At 44.0% G+C, this 17,169-nt stretch overlaps 1 protein-coding gene across 2 annotated transcripts in view; it reads left to right on the top strand.

Annotated features, from left to right (window-relative positions):
* Positions 1–13,629, top strand: part of LOC122705121 (death-associated protein kinase 2-like) — a 103,344-nt gene extending 89,715 nt beyond the window's left edge. Inside the window, exons 6-7 of one of the 2 annotated variants that reach the window (XR_006344039.1) lie at positions 12,273–12,318; positions 13,170–13,256. Coding sequence is in view for 1 of the 2 variants with exons in the window: in XM_043920330.1 (XP_043776265.1) it covers positions 12,273–12,318; positions 13,170–13,267 (144 nt within the window). In the remaining variant the exon portion in view is untranslated. Of the gene's footprint in view, positions 1–12,272; positions 12,319–13,169 lie in introns of both variants that reach the window. The other variant, XM_043920330.1, reaches the window with a different exon arrangement.
* Positions 13,630–17,169: the final 3,540 nt, after the last annotated feature.

The raw sequence follows: 17,169 nt of genomic DNA, 5'->3' as shown, positions 1-17,169 counted from the left end.
GTGCTGTGATAGGGGGAAGTACATGGGAGCTGGGCGTCTAAATAAGAAAGCATCTAAATCAGACTGTGGTGTCTAAGAGGACTTCTTGGAAGAGGTGGTATTTGAGTTGAATTTTGAAGGATATCAGGCATCATCAGAGGGGAAGGGCCTTCTAAGGAAGAGAGGTCAGCAGATACATGGTCCTGAAATAGCATTCAGGGTAGTTCAGGCAAAGGTTGAATGTGCTGAATGGAGAACCTGGGGGAGAGCAGGAGGCAGACTCAGGGTATGGGAGCTAAGCCAAGGAATTTGAACTTTACTCTTAGAGATACGGGACCAGGTGAGCAGGGAGGTGAAGAGAGCAGATGTGTATTTCAGAATGATCCCTCTGAATGGGAGCACAGATAGAATGGGGACAGTAATCTGGGTGAGATGTGGCAAGTGCCAAATTAATTTGAGGAGGGATGGATTCAAGATCTTTTACGGTTGCTCTGAAGGTTGATTAGGTACCTAGTTAGATGTGGGAGATGAGGGGGAAGGGAAGGCAGAGTCCAGGAAGACGCCCAAGCACTGGCTTGGGGTCCGGCGCAGAGAGGGTTTGGCGTGCCTAGGGTCTCACTGGCTGCACCAGGGCATGGGCTCACATCCCACACATGGATTCCAGCCCAGTTCCTTCTCTGCCCTGTGGGGTGACCTGCTGTGAGCCTCCCCTCCTTAGTCTAATTGTCGCAGTATCTTGAATTCCTCCAACAGAAGCTATCTTGCAGAGTCTCGCTCGGGTGTCACAAAGTACAAATCAGGGTCATCAAGGAGTCTGTGGCCTGGGCTGGCCTTTGGACCTCAGGATGATAATACACCAAGCAGGAAATGGGTTACCTGGATTCACCTGTGACTTCTTCCTGATAATGCTGTGGATAGTTGACTTATTTTCTGTGTCTTTTCTGGCTCCAGGAGGTCCAGATTGGGTTCTTGAACACAAATGATAATACTTAGCTGTCAGAGTTGTAGAAATGAGACAGAAGCAGGATTAAGTGCTGGACACTAGATAGATGCTCTGTAGTAGTAGCTGGTACTGTTATTTCCCTTCCCGTAACAGAGGAAAAGAAAACACGGCTCTTGTTTTGGGCCCTGCTAGAGTAGGAAAACAGAGCCTGCTGCTGCTGCTGCTGCTGCTGCTAAGTCTCTTCAGTCGTGTCCGACTCTGTGTGACCCCATGGACTGCAGCCTACCAGGCTCCTCCGTCCATGGGGTTTTCCAGGCAAGAGTACTGGAGTGGGGTGCCACTGCCTTCTCCGACAAAGCCTGCTAGTGCAGTTCAAAGTTGCCCAGCAGAGAGCTGAGCGTGGTTGTTAGGTGGGGTTGCTGGTGGGGGATTCTTGTCTGGCTCCTGGGCTCAATCTGGACGTTTTCCACAACCTGGAGACGGTCTGGGTTTCTCCTGGATGCTAGGGTGAAGATGCTGGTAACCCCCACCCTGCCTCGTATCCTTAGCATTGTGTGGACTCTGAGCCTTCTGACTCCCCTCCCATGGGTCCCTTGGCCCAGGCCCAGCTGGGCAACTTCAGAAGTGATGAGTAGCTGGAACTCAGTGGGATTACCTCATGATTGACTAGACTTCCCGGAGCCAGAATGTGAGTACGTGTTCCCCTTGGCTGGAACTTCCTGCCGCTGGGGGGACTCGTGCAGGAGTTCCAGCTGGTGGCTTAGAGGGGACTTCCTGATTCCATGTTGTTTCTCACCATATACGATTCATTTTATATGAACACATTTCTCTTGCTGATTTTCCTTCTCCATGAGGGTTCTTGGCCTTCCCCTCCTCTTGTATTCTGTTACTTCTTGCCAAGTGAGTCAGGCTAGCTTGGCCGCCCCGTGAATTCAGTCACCATGTTATCTCCACGCCCTTACTCATGAGCTATTCTCCATGCTAACCTTCCAGCTGGAAGGAACAGGTGATGGAGGATGGTCAGCTCTCTGGCTGGCCTTTGGAATAGGAATGACCTCTCCTCCCATGTCAGCCATTGTGTTAGTGCCAGGGAGGATGAGACTCTATTCCTGCTTATGATATACTCCCAGTCTTGTGGCAGAGAGCTGATGAATGAAAAGATTGATGTACAGTAAACAGTCTTGGTGAAAAGAGATCATGGCATGTTATTGCCTGCATATCTGTGATGCATCCTTGTCACCCATAGGACAAATGAACCTATCAAATGAGCCCCGGTTCTGGCCTCATTCCCCTTTCCCCACTCCAAAACACGAGCCCCAGGCACCAAGATGACAGATAAATGCCCTGTCTCCGCTCCCCTGCACTGTTCATGCTGTGCACATCCAGGAAGCTACTAGTCTTCCTTTTCTCTGCCTGTGGACTTCCTGCTCATCCTCCAGGTCCAACAGTAATGCCGTTTCCTCTGCGAAGCCTTTCCCACGCCTTGCCACCTCCCAGAGCGTAACGAAGAGCTAGCCTGCTTCCTTGCTTCTCTTTCCCCTTGTACAGACTTCTGCTGGGAGCATTTATTCCTGTAATGACTTTCTGCTCTTGTCTCTAGTGCAGTGCCTGACACGTGAGTTACTCAGTGTTGGATGAATGAGTGAATGAAGGAATGAATGCTTTAATAAGACAGATGCACACATGGATAGCACCTGGAAAAGGCAGAAGAGGTTGTGGGCAGTTTTCAATTCCATGACATGACATATATTGAGGGACTGTTGTATTATTCTTTAAGGGCAGGGTGACAAACATCAATAAGATATGGCACCTGCCTTACAAGAACCCACCCTCTACGGGCAGATGGCCGCAGTGAGACTGGTGGCGAGGCCATCTCGAATAAAAGCTAACCACAATTCTCACCAAGAGACACTCACTTCCAAGGGGTAAGCTCTCTGCCTACGCAGAATGAACACCACCTTGACGTGTGTTATAAACCCACCGTGGACAGGCCTGCTGGCCTGAGTAGGTAGAGGGGTGCAGGTGGATGATGTTGCCCTGGACGTGACACTGGGCTGACTGCCCTCATCCTTGGTAGCACCCAAGGTACCATCTGGAGGATGGATACCAGAAAATGTGGCTCAACACCACCCAGGAACCTCACCTTGGTATGTGACCCCATACCAATAAAGGCCTTGCAGAGGGCGTTTCTGTGTGGTTTTCTGTGTATTTTGGATTTGGGAGCTTCCCCTCTGAGTATGGGTGTGTCTCCCCCATTCTTCCCCATAGCCAACCTCAGAATTCAGAAATGGCTGGTGGTTCTCAGATCTGATGTGTATTTTAAGCAATGAGAACACACCATGAGAACTGAATGAAATTGTATATGAACCAGGAACCCAGAGCTGTGAAGGGACTTTTTGATTTACATAAACAGTATTAGGAGGAGTGAATTCCTGAGCAACATACCCCAACAATCTAAATTCCTCTATGCCCTGATCATCCTTTGAGCTGTCTTTATGTTCATGATATGTTGGTTCTGTTCATCAAGCTTTCATAAGAATGATACTATGCGTGTGTGCGTGCGAAGTTACTTTGGTCACGTCCCACTCTTTGCAACCCCATGGACTATAGCCCACCACGCTCCTCTGTCCTTGGGATTCTCCAGCAAGAATACTGGAGTGGGTGCTGTTTCCTTCTCCAGGGACTCCTCCCAACTCAGGGCCCAAACCCATGTCTCTTAAGTCTCCTACATTGGCAGGAGGGTTCTTTACCACTAGTGCCACCTGGGAAGCTAGTGATACTAGCTTAGTAGAACTTATTTATTAGAATTTCACCAATGTGCTTTTATTTTTATTTATTGATTTTGGCCATGTTGTATGGCTTGCGGGATCTTAGTTCCCTGACCAGAGATTGAACCTGGGCCCCTATAGTGAAAGCGGCAAGTCCTAACCACTGGACCACTGGGGAATTCCCACTAATAATGCTTTTAATGTGCATGATACTTTCTAGAGGACAGCACGCTTACACATCTCTCCTCTCATTTGATTCTCGTGGCTACCCACTGAGGTAAAAGGTGTTTTTACTTTTTATACATAAAGCACTTGAGATTAAAAGAGGTTAAATTACTTGTCCAAGACCACACAGGTATTAAATGACAGGGCTAGTACTTGAACTTCTGGAGAAGAGAATGGCAACCCACTCCAGTATTCTTGCCTGGAGGATTCCATGGACAGAGGAGCATGGTGGGCTACAGTCTATGGGGTTGCAGAGTCGGGGACATGACTGAGTGATTAACACATAGTACTTGAACTTAGCCAGTGAGGAGGCACTAACAAAGCTGAGTGTCACCAGCTTTTGTTTCACCAGATTCTAACAGGGCAAATTTTGTACTTGCCTGCATCATGCCTTTTACACGTAGTTAATCCAAAGGTCTATGCTGTGCCATAAGTTTATCTTTTGCACAGTTAAGTTTTCATCTGTTTACATTGGTTTTTCTTTCTAATAGATTATTCCTCATACTTAAAAAATCAATCTGTGCTCTATTAATTGCTATAAAATGTGCATGCATTTGAAAGTAGATCTTATAAGAGTAAAATGATTTCCATACTAAAACCTTGGAGCATAAAACAGAGGTGAGACTTGGCAGTTTTTTAAACAATTTGTTGTATTTATTTATTTTTGACTGTGCTGGGTCTTTGTTGCTATGCATGGGCTTTCTCTAGCTGCAGCTAGCAGGGTCTACTCTCTAGTTGTGGTGCATGAGCTGCTTCTCATTGCAGTGGCTTCTCTTGTTGTGGAGCACAGGCTCTCGGCACGTGGACTTCAGTAGTTGCAACTTGTGGGCTCATTAGTTGTGGTGCATAGTTACTCTGCAGCCTGTGGGGTCTTGCCAGACCAGGGATCAAATCTGTGTCCCCCGCTTTGGCAGGCAGATGCTCAACCACTGGACCACCAGGGAAGTCCAAGACTTGACGGTTTTGACTGTCAAGGTAGATTAGGGTGAGATTGAAAAGGTTTAGGGCAGACCAAGAAGTTGGTATAGGCAGTCACAGCCGTGGAAGACTTTCCTGTCAATTTTTTTTTATTATTATTATGAAAACATTTCAAAGCATTTGAAGAAACTAAGAATACAACTGGCACCATTATGCCTTCCTCCTCCATTCAACATTTGGCCACATTTGCTTTACCTCTTTCTTTAAAACAGAAAAATATATTTTTATATTTGTATTTATATAAAAGCATCATTGGGCTTTCCTGGTGGCTCAGTGGGTAAAGAATCCACCTGCAATGTGGGAGACCCAGGTTTGATCCCTGGGTTGGGAAGATCCCCTGGAGAAGGAAATGGCAACCCACTCCAGTATTCTTGCCTGGAGAATCCCCATGGACAGAGGAGCCTGGCAGACTACAGTCCGTGGGGTCATAAAGAGTCAGAGATGACTGAAAGACTAAGCACAGAGCAAAAGCATTATATATACATATATGTGTGTCTAAAATATCTTTAATAAAAATTTAAAAATAAATAGTAAAATATATGTAATTTAAAAAATTATGGTATAATCTGAAAGAAAATTCTAGCTATATTGACCCTTTACCCTAAATACTTCAATAAGCATCTCTCAAGATTAAATTCAGTCTCTTACCAACCCATAATGCTGTTATCACACTTAAAAAAATTAACAGTAATTTGTGGAAGACCTTTAATTGGTAGAGAAACATTATTCTATTTCTGATTTAGAAAGCAAATTCTCCTGGCAGAGGAGAGAGAGTAAATAGGAGAGAGTGAGCCAGTTGGAGGTAATGATAAGAATGTGGGAAAGAGGTGAACCAAAGATCTTCAGTAAGCCTCTTTTAAATGAAACTGATGGTTGTTTATGCTCTTATAAAAAGTAATAAGTCATAGAAAATACAGAAACATACAAAGAAGTTACCTACAGACTCCCTACTCCAAAATAATCACTATTAACTTTTTGGTGTATCTTCCCCAGCTTTTTATGAACAGTGTGTGTGTGTATGTGCGTGAGAACTGTACAACCTTTACAATCTTCTCTCCTGCTTTTTTCACTCTATATTCAACTCAAGCAGCACACGTTTGCTCTGTAATGATTTATTTTGCTATTGAGGCTTCTATGTAAGTCTCTCCTGATTTCCTTAATCACTGGGTGTGTTCCAAGTGTGGACCTTGTTTCCTGGTCCGCATACCCAAAGCGTGGTTTGTGTCCCAGCCTCAGCGTGTGCCCCCATGAGCTCTTCATCTCATGAAGCCCCAGGTATCAGCCTGGGAGCCTGGACCCTTAGGAATGCATGTTGGCTGCTTCATCAACTACTATGAGGCCACCCTAGAGTGATCTGAGGAGAAGTGAAGTGAGGACACTGAGCTCCGAAATGATTGAGGAAGGAAACAAAATGTGGCAAAAAATCAACTATGGAGAGCCATTATTGAAAGAGTTGAAATTTGATGGTAAATGGGGAGCATTAAACCAACCAACTGCTTCTTATAAGATACAGCAAGAGGCCACATGGGAAGCAGAAAGAGAAGGGGATTGTGGGTAGAGCCTGCATTTGAGTCTCAGTGCTGCTAGGGGATATTGGGCAGGTCATGGACTGACCTTTCCTGGCCTTGAAAGTGGAGACAATATTGCCCCTCACTTCCTCACCTGGGAGAGGAGTGAGGGGCCAGGGAGAAGTCAGTATTTCTGAAAGGGTCCTGCAAACTCCAAGACTCATTACAAGTGATGGCTGTGAATTTTAACTAGCCTCCCTATGAGGCCTTGTTTCTCCCTATTCCTCTCTTTCCTCCAAAGGGATTCATAAAAGGAGGTGGGCATAGAGACACCCAAGAGGGGAATGAATAAGGTGGTGTGTTCCAGCCAGTAGGCTGAGCAGATTCCCAGGGCGGGCAGGACACTGGGTGTGAAGTTGGTCTGGCTTGGAGTAAATACCATGATCCTTGTTTTACAGATGAGGACACTAAGAGAAAAATGCAGTGCCCTCCTCCTCTTTGGTCCTTACTACCTCTGTCATCACTGTTAGTTGCTCAGAGACCCCTGCTACTGCCGGGTGCCCATCGTCCTCCTCTCTGGGTCCCTGCCCAGGCCTGATCTCCACTGAAGTATCATGTGTTCAAATAGTACCTTTTAGGTTCCATTCACATCTCCACCATCAGCCCTCCCTCTGAGCTGATCTCACTAGGAGTGAAAGAATCTGATTCTGGAAGTGGTGAAGGGTGGTGCAGACAGCAGGTATCTTGGCGCTAAAATCCCTGAGTGAAAACCTAGCAGCACCACTTGGTAGTCGTGTGGCCTTGAAGCAGTTACTTAACTTCTCTGATCCTCGGTTTCCTCACCTGGGAAACTGGTGAGGAATTTAGTAATTTAGGAATGAGTAAAATTTAGGAATTAGCAAAACAGTAATTTAGTCTATTCAGATTCTGTGCAGTGGTTTTCTGGTAATAGCTGGACTCCAGTAAACAAATACATGTACGCACACACTAGATTACTATAAATTCTACTGATATAAAGGTTTATAATATAATTTACAAGTATAAAATATATAACACTTTATTTTGTTAACTTCACAAAATAATTTGATTCCCACAGAACACTTAGTTAGTTGTATCTGTAGCCAACCTATGGATGCAGTAGACAGATGAGTGTAGTTTCCAACAGGATTGTTGGTTGGTATTTTTGTTTATGTTAGTAAGTAAAGTGAAAGTGAAGCAATGAATACTGCTTGTGCATTGGAACTTCACAACTTCAGTGATGTGAGTGGCTTCTTTTCTGAATTGGATAATAATTTCTGAATATTGAAAAATATTTCCTCAGTTTTCTCTGGTAGCACAAAATAATAGCTAGAGACACAGCACACATAAGTTTAATCTCTGTTATTAAGTGATCTTTAGCACTTCCTAAGTCTAGAATCAAGAATTCAAGTCCTGATTTGTATTGTCTGCCAGTTTCTGTGGTGTAAATATACCTGCTGTGGCCAATTTCAAGGTACCAATATTGCTGACACTGACTAGAACTGGGAAGAGGGGTGCAGTAACATACCATGATGTTAACATGCCATGATCTCTATTCAGAGAGAAAAGGCATTAAATAACTTCAAGAACATAAAAGATAATAAAATATAGTAGAAATTAGAAGCAATAAGTTGTAAGTGTTTTAAATATAATTTAATTAAACATATTTCCATAATTTAATTTTTAATATTAAAACAATATTCTTACGTGGCTCAGTTTAACACCTGGCTCACAGATTCCTGCAATTTAGCAGCAGTCTCTCATGAGCCAGTAGGCACCAGCTTTAGCCTACCCTAAGCTCTCTGAGACCCTGGAGGTGAAAGCATTTTGTAAACAGGACAGTGCTATATGCAGGCTGATTGTTGTGGTAACGGCAGTGGTGTAACAGTAATGGTGCAGCCAGCATTTATTAAGGGCTGTAGTAAACATGCAGGCTCATCTCTGAGTGCTCTGCTTGTGTTTATCTACTCCTTTAATCCACACGACAGACCCTATGAGAAAGGTTCCATGGTCATGGCCATTGTATAGAAAGGGGAGGTTCCTCAAGGGCTCTTAGGGTCTCCTGAGAACCCAGTACCATGTTAATATTTCTGTTTTGTGGATGAGGGGTCAAGTGGTGAGTCAATTGCCAAGGTCACACAGCTAGCCTGGGGCAGAAGTGGAGTTCAAACCCAATTCTGTCTAAGAGAGGCCTTCTCTAGTGTTGGTTCCCCAAACACTGAGCACCCTGATTTTGCCTTCCTTGCAGAACTTGCTTTAGAAAACCAATTCTGGAGCCTCACTCCCAGTGAGTTGATTTAATTGGTTTGGTCTTTTTTAACACAGTCTCCAGTAGATTCCAGTGGGTAACTAGCTCAGATGGGGCCCCCAAAGCACAGCTTGGGGCTCAGAATGTCTGAATTGAGACCCAGGTTCTTCCCTGGCTAGATGGAGGCACTGGGCATTCATAGCTGGGTGGCCTTGAGGATCTAATAAGGTGATGTGTGGGAAGAACTCATGGCAAATGCTAGTTGTCATGTGGCACAGACCACAGAACCAGAGGTCAAATTGCCAACACCCGCTGGATCATTGAAAAAGCAAAGGAATTCCAAAAAACATCTACTTGTGTTTCATTGACTGTGCTAAAGCCTTTGTGTGGATCACAACAAGCTGTGGAAAATTCTTAAAGAGAAGGAAATGCCAGACCACCTTACCTGCCTCCTGAGAAACCTGTATTCAGGACAAGAAGCAATAGTTAGAACCAGACATGGAATAAAGGACTGGTTCCAAATTGGGAAAGGAGTACATCAAGTCTGTATATTGTCACCCTGCTTATTTAACTTATATGCAGAGTACATCATGTGAAATACTAGGTTGGATGAAGCACAAGCCAGAATCAAGATTGCTGGGAGAAATATCAATAACCTCAGATATGCAGATGATACCACCCTAATGGCAGAAAGTGAAGAGAAAGGAAAGAGTCTTTTGATGAAGGTGAAAGGGGAGAGTGAAAAAACTGGCTTAAAACTCAACATTCAAAAAACTAAGATCATGGCATCTGGTCCCATCACTTCATGGCAAATAAGTGGAGAAAAAGTGGAAACAGTGACAGATTTCATTTTCTTGGGCTCCAAAGTCACTGCGGACGATGACTGCAGCCATGAAATGAAAAGACACTTGCACCTTGGAAGAAAAGCTATGACAAACCTAGACAGCATATTGAAAAGCAGGACATCACTTTGCTGACAAAGCTCTGTATAGTCAAAATTATGGTTTTTCCAATAGTCATGTACAGATGTGAGAGTTGGACCATAAATAAGGCTGAGGCCTGAAGAATTGATGCTTTCAAACTGTGGTGCTGGAGAAGACTCTTGAGAGTCCCTTGAACAGCAAGGAGATCAAGCCAGTCAGTCCTAAAGGGAATCAACCCTGAATGTTCACTGGAAGGACAAATGATGAAGCTGAGCTCCAATTCTTTGACCACGTGATGCAAAGAGCTGACTTTGGAAAAGACCCTGATGCTGGGAAAGGCTGGGGGCAAGAGGAGAAGCGGGCGACAGAGGATGAGATTGTTGGATGGCATCACCAACTCAAAGGACATGAGCGAGCAAACTCTAGGAGACAGTGAAAGACAGGGAAGCCTGGTGTGCCGCAGTCTGTGGGGTCACAAAGAGTAAGACACGACTTAGTGACTGAACAACAACAGCAACAGGCCACTTTATGTGTCTTGTTTGATCCTGTTAGTAACCCTCTTGAGGTAGGTTTTCAGTTAATCCTAATTCACAAGTGAGAAGTCTGAGGCTGATAGAGCTTCACTAACACTTATTTGCCCAGTGTTAGACTGCTGGTAAATGGCAAAACTGGCATTCAAAGCCATGTTCTAAGTCTCTATCTATGTTGATTCCCTAAAAACAGGTTGTGCAAGAGATGTGCATGTGACTGCATTGGTTCATTCATACCTGCATCCCATCGGCCATTCCTGAGCACCTACTACATGGCAGCCACTCTTGGGTAGAGCAATGGAAAAGAGAGACGAAGCCCCCGTCCTCCCTGTGGGGCCACGGATACTGGCGAGGGGAAATATAAGAGGCAATTGTAGTGCAGTTGGTTCTCTGCCAGAGGCATGTCCACATACCATGCAGGCCCTTGGGTCTAGTTGTTGGGTCTGCAACAACTAGCTGTGTATGTTGATGGGGGTGGGAGGGTGGGGGTCGTCACAGGAGAGGTTCCAGCAGGGAAGTGGTGGAGCTGGGTGATGAGCAGAGGGGAAGAAACTTGTCAGAAAGGCATTCTTGCAGAGTGAATTGCAGGTTGGGGTAAGGGTGATGAAAATCAGCCGGGATGTAGCACAGTGTATGCAGGCCAGAGGTGGGAGGGCCTTGAATGCCAGATGAAGACAGACTCGGGCCTGGGGCGCACTGGAGCCTGGTGGGGAGGGGCTATCTGTGGTCTCATCTGCAGTGTGCCATGGAGTGATGGGACTGGATGCCATGATCTTAGTTTTTTGAATGTTGAATTTTCAGGCAGGTTTTTTGCTCTCCTGTTTCACCTTCATCAAGAGGCTCTTTAGTTCCTCTTCACTTTCTGCCGTTAGGCTGGTGTCATCTGCTTATCTGAGGTTATTGATATTTCTCCCAGCAATCTTGATTCCAGCTTATGCTTTATCCAGCCTGGCATTTCACAAATTTCCCTAAATTACCAAAGTAAATGAGTATATGGGGTCTCCCAGGTATGTCAGTGGTAAAGAATGTGCCTGCCAATGCAGGAGATGTGGGTTTGATCCTTGGGTCAGGAAGAACTCCTGGAGAAGGAAATGGCAACCCACTCCAGCCTTCTTGCCTGGGAAGTCCCTTGGACAGAGGGGCCTGGTGGGCTATGACTCTACAGTCTATGGCGTCGTAAAAGTCAAACATAACTTAGTGACTAAACAGCAACACCAACAAATGAATATAGATTGATTTTGTATCACCTCCTTTGTTGTTCACAATAAGACTTACTGTTAATGACATTGATGGGATTTATATGGTGTTTTGTATTTTAAAGAAAACTGATCAAGATGGTCTCTAAGGTCTCTTATAGCCATAATAGGTTATGATTTTTCCCCATCACGAAAAACATTTGTCTCAGTAGTGAATAAGTATATGAGAATTAGATCAGGTGCTCCAATGTTCCCTGAAGAGTAGACAAATCTTTATCATATAGCATGATTTAGTTACCACAATATTTGCAATAATTTTGTGGGTTTGTCTTAAAAACTCTGGTTCTTGGAGGTTAGATCATTTGAGCAAGTGAGTGCAGCGGGACCCAGAGGGATAGCTTAACCAGTGGTGTACTTGAAAATAAATTTATCAAGATAATAGTAAATGAGAAAGTGATGATACTGAAAACTATATATCGTGAACCCATTTTTATAAAATATGCAATAAAAATAAATTTCCAGCCTTGGTGGGTATGTGTGTTGTGAAAAATTACATGGGTATAGAGAAAAATATGGAAGAAAGTACACAAGATTAAAGTGACTTTCTTTTGGGGTGGGGCAGGGAGTAAGTTTAGATACCGATTTGGGAGGAAAAGGCAGAGTACCAGGGAGAGATTTTGGAGCAAAACATATATGAGATCTCATCTGTGTAAAATCGTAGGTTTGTGTTTATAAAAAAATAATGAGAATACCCCCTGTAGACTTTCCTCATGTGACCAAAAAAAAAGAAAAAATCCTTGTAACTTAAGCCTTCATTTTAGCAAAGAGTGTGAAGATGTGTCCCAAGTCTTTGATGTTGGAAACAGGATTGGACTTTCATCTCTAGGCTCTGGAGTTCATTGTATATTCCACCTCACTCATCTAAATGTTTTGCTTTCAATGTATTTTTTTCCTAGTTGGAAATCTACATTTCTGAAGGAACCCACTCAACAGAGGAAGAGAGTAAGTGAATTTTGAACCATTATTAGAAAACAGCTTTATATAGTACTTTATCTTGGATATTAGGTTCTTCCACCAGCCAAGCATCTACTGGGTCATTTGCAAGAGTACAAAATCAGCTACTAGCTTTTCCTTGAGAAGAAAGTAATTTTTTCAGTGGAATGCTGGGTGAACTAGAATTAAGCCCTGTGGATATTGACTGGTTTAGTCACATCTGTAAAGAATGTGCCACACATCTGTAAAGAATGTGCAGCTCTGGCAACCTTGACGTACAGACTCTGAGGAGAGCTTGCCTCTTTTCTTTGGTGGCAGGAGAGCGAGCTGTATGTTTGAAGCTGAATTCAAAGGTCCAGAGAATAAAGCGTTAGGGAATGTCGGGGTAGGGGTTGTCCTTGTGAGTTTGGATTAATGTATTATATTGAATGTTTTTTTTTGGGGGGGGGGCCATATTCTGCGGCATGTGGGATCTTAGTTCCCCGACCAGGGGTCGAACTACAGCGCCTCCTGCAGTGCAAGCATGGAGTCTTCCTGGGTAAATGTATTAAAATGGGAGTAAAGAACACCCCCCCCCCTTTTTTTTTGAGAAGCTTTTTCATATAAAGACTCTCTGGCCTACAGAGAGAAACAAGGTGGCAATTACTTAAAAACAGCAGAGATGGAATTCAGGAAAAGCAAAACTGAAATTACAGGAAATTTTTTCTCTTTAAGTCTTCCTTTCAAAACTTACAAATATTTAGCCAACATCTGCATTAAGTTTTCAAGGAGTTGAATTCTATTTTAACAAACTAATAAAAATATTGTCTGTTGCTGTATATTGACAGAGTTATGCTAACTTGTGTGTGTGTGTTTTGTAGTCAACAAGCAGATAAATGACAAAGAGCGAGTGGCGGCTGCCATGGAGAACCCCAGCTTACGGGAAATCGTGGAACAGTGTGTCCTGGAACCTGACTGATAGCTGTTTTAGAGCCACTGAAGTATAATCATTTGATATATTTGTTTAAAGTCTTTGTAAAATGTAAAAAATTCATGTTTAATACATAGGTGATTTGTACCTCAGAGCATTTTGTTAAATGATGATTTCCAAGCAAGATTGAATTATAAGGTAGTACCTAGTTTGTTCAATGTCTAACATTCTCAGGATTTGTAACCCTTAAATAATCAGACAAAGATATTTTCTAGTTACTGTGTGTAAGATGAGATGCTATTTTTCTGATGCCCATTCTGATGCTTTTCATGTCAAAATATTTACTGTGCCCAAGTGTACTCAATTTAAACCATTACTCTGTAAAATAAATAAAACAGATGATTCTTGTACACACATTAGAATGTTTTTATTTAATTGTAAATTTCAGTGTAAACACTCAAAGATACTTCCAAACCTTTATTTTCTGATTATTATGTAGAATCAGAGATAGGAGAGCTAAAGCTTCCCTGGTGGTCTCGTGGTTAAGAATTCCTCTGCCAACACAGGGACACAGGTTCGATCCCTGGTCTGGGAAGATTCCACATGCCATGGACCAACTAAGCCAGTGTTCTGCAACTACTGAAGCCCACACTCTTCGAGCTAGTGCTCCATAACAGGAGAAGCCAGGGCAATGAGAAGCCTGCACCCTGCAGTGAAGAGTAGCCCCTGCTCGCGGCCACTCGAGAAAGCCCATGTGCAGCGATAAAGACCCAGCACAGCCATGAATGAATGAATGAATGAATGAGTCAGTTAATATTTTAAACATTTATTTCAAAAAAAAAAAAGAACCAAAAAGAGCCCTTAAGATCAGGCCTGGGCCCTGCTTTCCTTCAAGAAGAATTCTGGATACATTTATAAATAAGAAACAAATGGGAAGAGGGCCAGAACTGCTGGAGGTTTCAAGCCTGAAGCAAGCTCAAGTTAGCAAAGAGCTGATGCCATTTTTTTTTTAAATAACATTATTTGGCTTTTGTTTTTTAAGACTTTTTTTTCTTAATGTGGACATGTTTAAAGTCTTTATTGAATTTGTTGCAGTATTGCTTCTGTGTTATGTTCTGGCTCTTCGGTTACAAAGCATGTGGGACCTTAGCCCGCTGACCAGTGAGCGAACCTGCACCCCCTGTGTTGGAAGCTGCTGCTGTTAAGTCGCTTCAGTCGTGTCTGACTCTGTGCGACCCCATGGACTGCAGCCTCCCAGGCTCCTCCATGCATGGGATTTTCCAGGCAAGAGTACTGGAGTGGGGTGCCATTGCTTTCTCCATGTATTGGAAGACAAAGTCTTAACCCATGGACCACCAGGGAAGTCCCAAGTTTGTAGTTTTGACTATTAGATGTGACTAGATACTTCAGTGCCATGAGATTGCATGGTTAAAAGTGATAGGATGGCATACTCAGACAGAAGTCATATGTCTGTCCCAGTCTTCACCATGGGCAGAGAAAGATCAGGCCTTGTCAACAAAGTTTCAAAGGATTGTTGTTGTTTAGTCTCCAAGTTGTGTCCAACTCTTTTGCAACCCCATGGACTGTAGCTCACCAGGCTCCTCTGTCCATGGGATTTTCCAGGCAAGCATACTGGAGTGGGTTACCACTTCCTCCTCCAGAAGATCTTCCCGACCCAGGGATTGAAGCCTTGTCTCCTGCATCAGTGGGCAGAATCTTTACCACTGAGCCTCCAGAGAAGACGTCAAAGGATTAATGGGGGTGGGGGACAAAAATAAAACCAGTTCTGACACAACATCCTTTACAGAAATCCTGTTGAAACAATCTTGGCTTCTGCTGAGGCTCTGCACTGTGGGACGGTCACAGCAGAGCTTTATCCCCACGATGTTGAGATGATTAAAAGTTGCTGCTGTCAGAGAAACCACTGACATTGTGGCATCAGTGCACCAGATTTCTGGAAATTTCACTCGATTCTTGATCTTTTGCTGTGAAAGTTCTCACTGGCTCCTCTCTTTCTTCCAGATCTTTAAAAATCTGTCACCCAGCATACATAAATATTAGTAATATTGCTGATTTTTAGGCATTATTGTAATCACTTCTTTCTAAATTACAAAGCCAGAGACTTCCCTGTTGGTCCAGTGATTAAGACTCTGCACTTCCACTGCAAGGGGTGCAGGTTCAATTCCTGGTCAGGGAACTAGCTCCCACATGCCTCAGGGTATGGTCAAATAAATAAATAAATTACAAATCCACCAGGAAAGGTCCTTAGGACCAACGCTAAGTTTCCAGTTTCATGGTATTCTGGGATCCAAGGCAAGAGCTAACAGTACCTAGTGTATACCCTGTCCCATATTCTGCCACCGCTTGCATACATGTGCACACAAACATGCTTCTTGACCAGCTGTCAGCTTCTGAAAGAAGTGACAAGCTTCTGAGTGGGCTCTGGGGCTCACGGACCAGAGTCAAATACATATTGATACCCAAGTACTGACCAAGTATTTGATGGTCTGGGAACCCCAGGAAGCCTTTTCTAGGGCTTCCAGAGTAGGGCTCTTTCTGTCTTCTTCTAATGAGACCCTGATACATAAAACTGTCATTGTCAGTTTCAGGTGGCTGGGGCTGATTGAAATCAGACGTCCCTAGTGTATGCTCTCACCAATTCATGCGCTTACTCAGGGGTGCTCTCATCCGCAGATATTTAGTGAGCACTTTTTAAGTTTCAGGCACTGTCCTAAATGCTAAGGATTCAGAGATGGATCAGCCACTGTCTGTCCTCCTAGAGTTCGTACTATTGACTCCTGCCTTTGATCCCTCTCCCTTGCAGGCAGTGAGTGATGCCAACTGTCTTGTCTAGTGTCTGACCTTGTCCTAGCTAGGTAGGTATGGAGGCTGGTCAACCAGAACCAAAGACAAGATCATCCCCCTAAGGAACTGCCTGACAAGGAAACCACTGATGATACAGCCAGAAGTGAGTCTCTGCTGCAGGCACCCCCATCCTGCTGCCCTGCTGCACTTCAAAGTGAGCTGTAACTCTCTGCTACTGTCAGAATGTGATCTTTTTTATCTGTGCTATTTTGCGTGACTCACTCCAACTACAGTGTCCGAGATGGGGTCTCTAGTGGTCCCAAGTCCCATGTCTAAGCCCTGGCTGCCAGGGAGGTGAGAGAATGGAGCATATGACCTGTATGAGGAGTCTGGCTATCTCCAGCAAGACTTGCATGGTAGGAATTGCCCAACTACATCAAGAAGATTAATTCAGTCCAATAACTAATGTCCACTTCAGTTCAGTCGCTCAGTTGTGTCCAACTCTTTGCGACCCCATGAACTGCAGCACACCAGGCCTCCCTATCCATCACCAACTGCTGGAGTCTACCCAAACCCATTCCATTGAGTTGATGATGCCATCCAACCATCCCATCCTCTGTTGTCCCCTTCTCCTCCTGCCCTCAAACCTTCCCAGCATGAGGGTCTTTGCAAATGAGTCAGCTCTTTGCATCAGGTAGCCAAAGTATTGGAGTTTCAAGTTCAACATCAGTCCTTCCAGTGAACACCCAGGACTAATCTGTTGGCTCTCCTTGCAGTCCAAGAGACTCTCAAGAGTCGTCTCCAACACCACAGTTCAAAAGCATCAATTATTCGGCACTCAGCTTTCTTTATAGTTCAACTCTCACATCCATACATGACCACTGGAAAAACCATAGCCTTGACTAGACGGACCTTTGTTCACAAAGTAATGTCTCTGCTTTTTAATATGTTGTCTATGTTGGTCATAACTTTCCTTCCAAGGAGTAAGCGTCTTTTAACTTCATGGCTGCAGTCACCATCTGCAGTGATTTTGGAGCCCAGAAAAATAAAGTCAGCCACTGTTTCCATTGTTTCCCCATCTATTTGCCATGAAGTGATGGGACCAGATGCCATGATCTTAGTTTTCTGAATGTTGAGCTTTAAGC

The sequence above is a fragment of the Cervus elaphus genome, chromosome 12 (assembly GCF_910594005.1).
Source record: "Cervus elaphus chromosome 12, mCerEla1.1, whole genome shotgun sequence".
Classification (NCBI taxonomy): domain Eukaryota; kingdom Metazoa; phylum Chordata; class Mammalia; order Artiodactyla; family Cervidae; genus Cervus; species Cervus elaphus.
The sequence above is the reverse complement of the archived record's forward strand: the minus strand, read 5'-3'. Positions and strand labels throughout refer to the sequence as shown.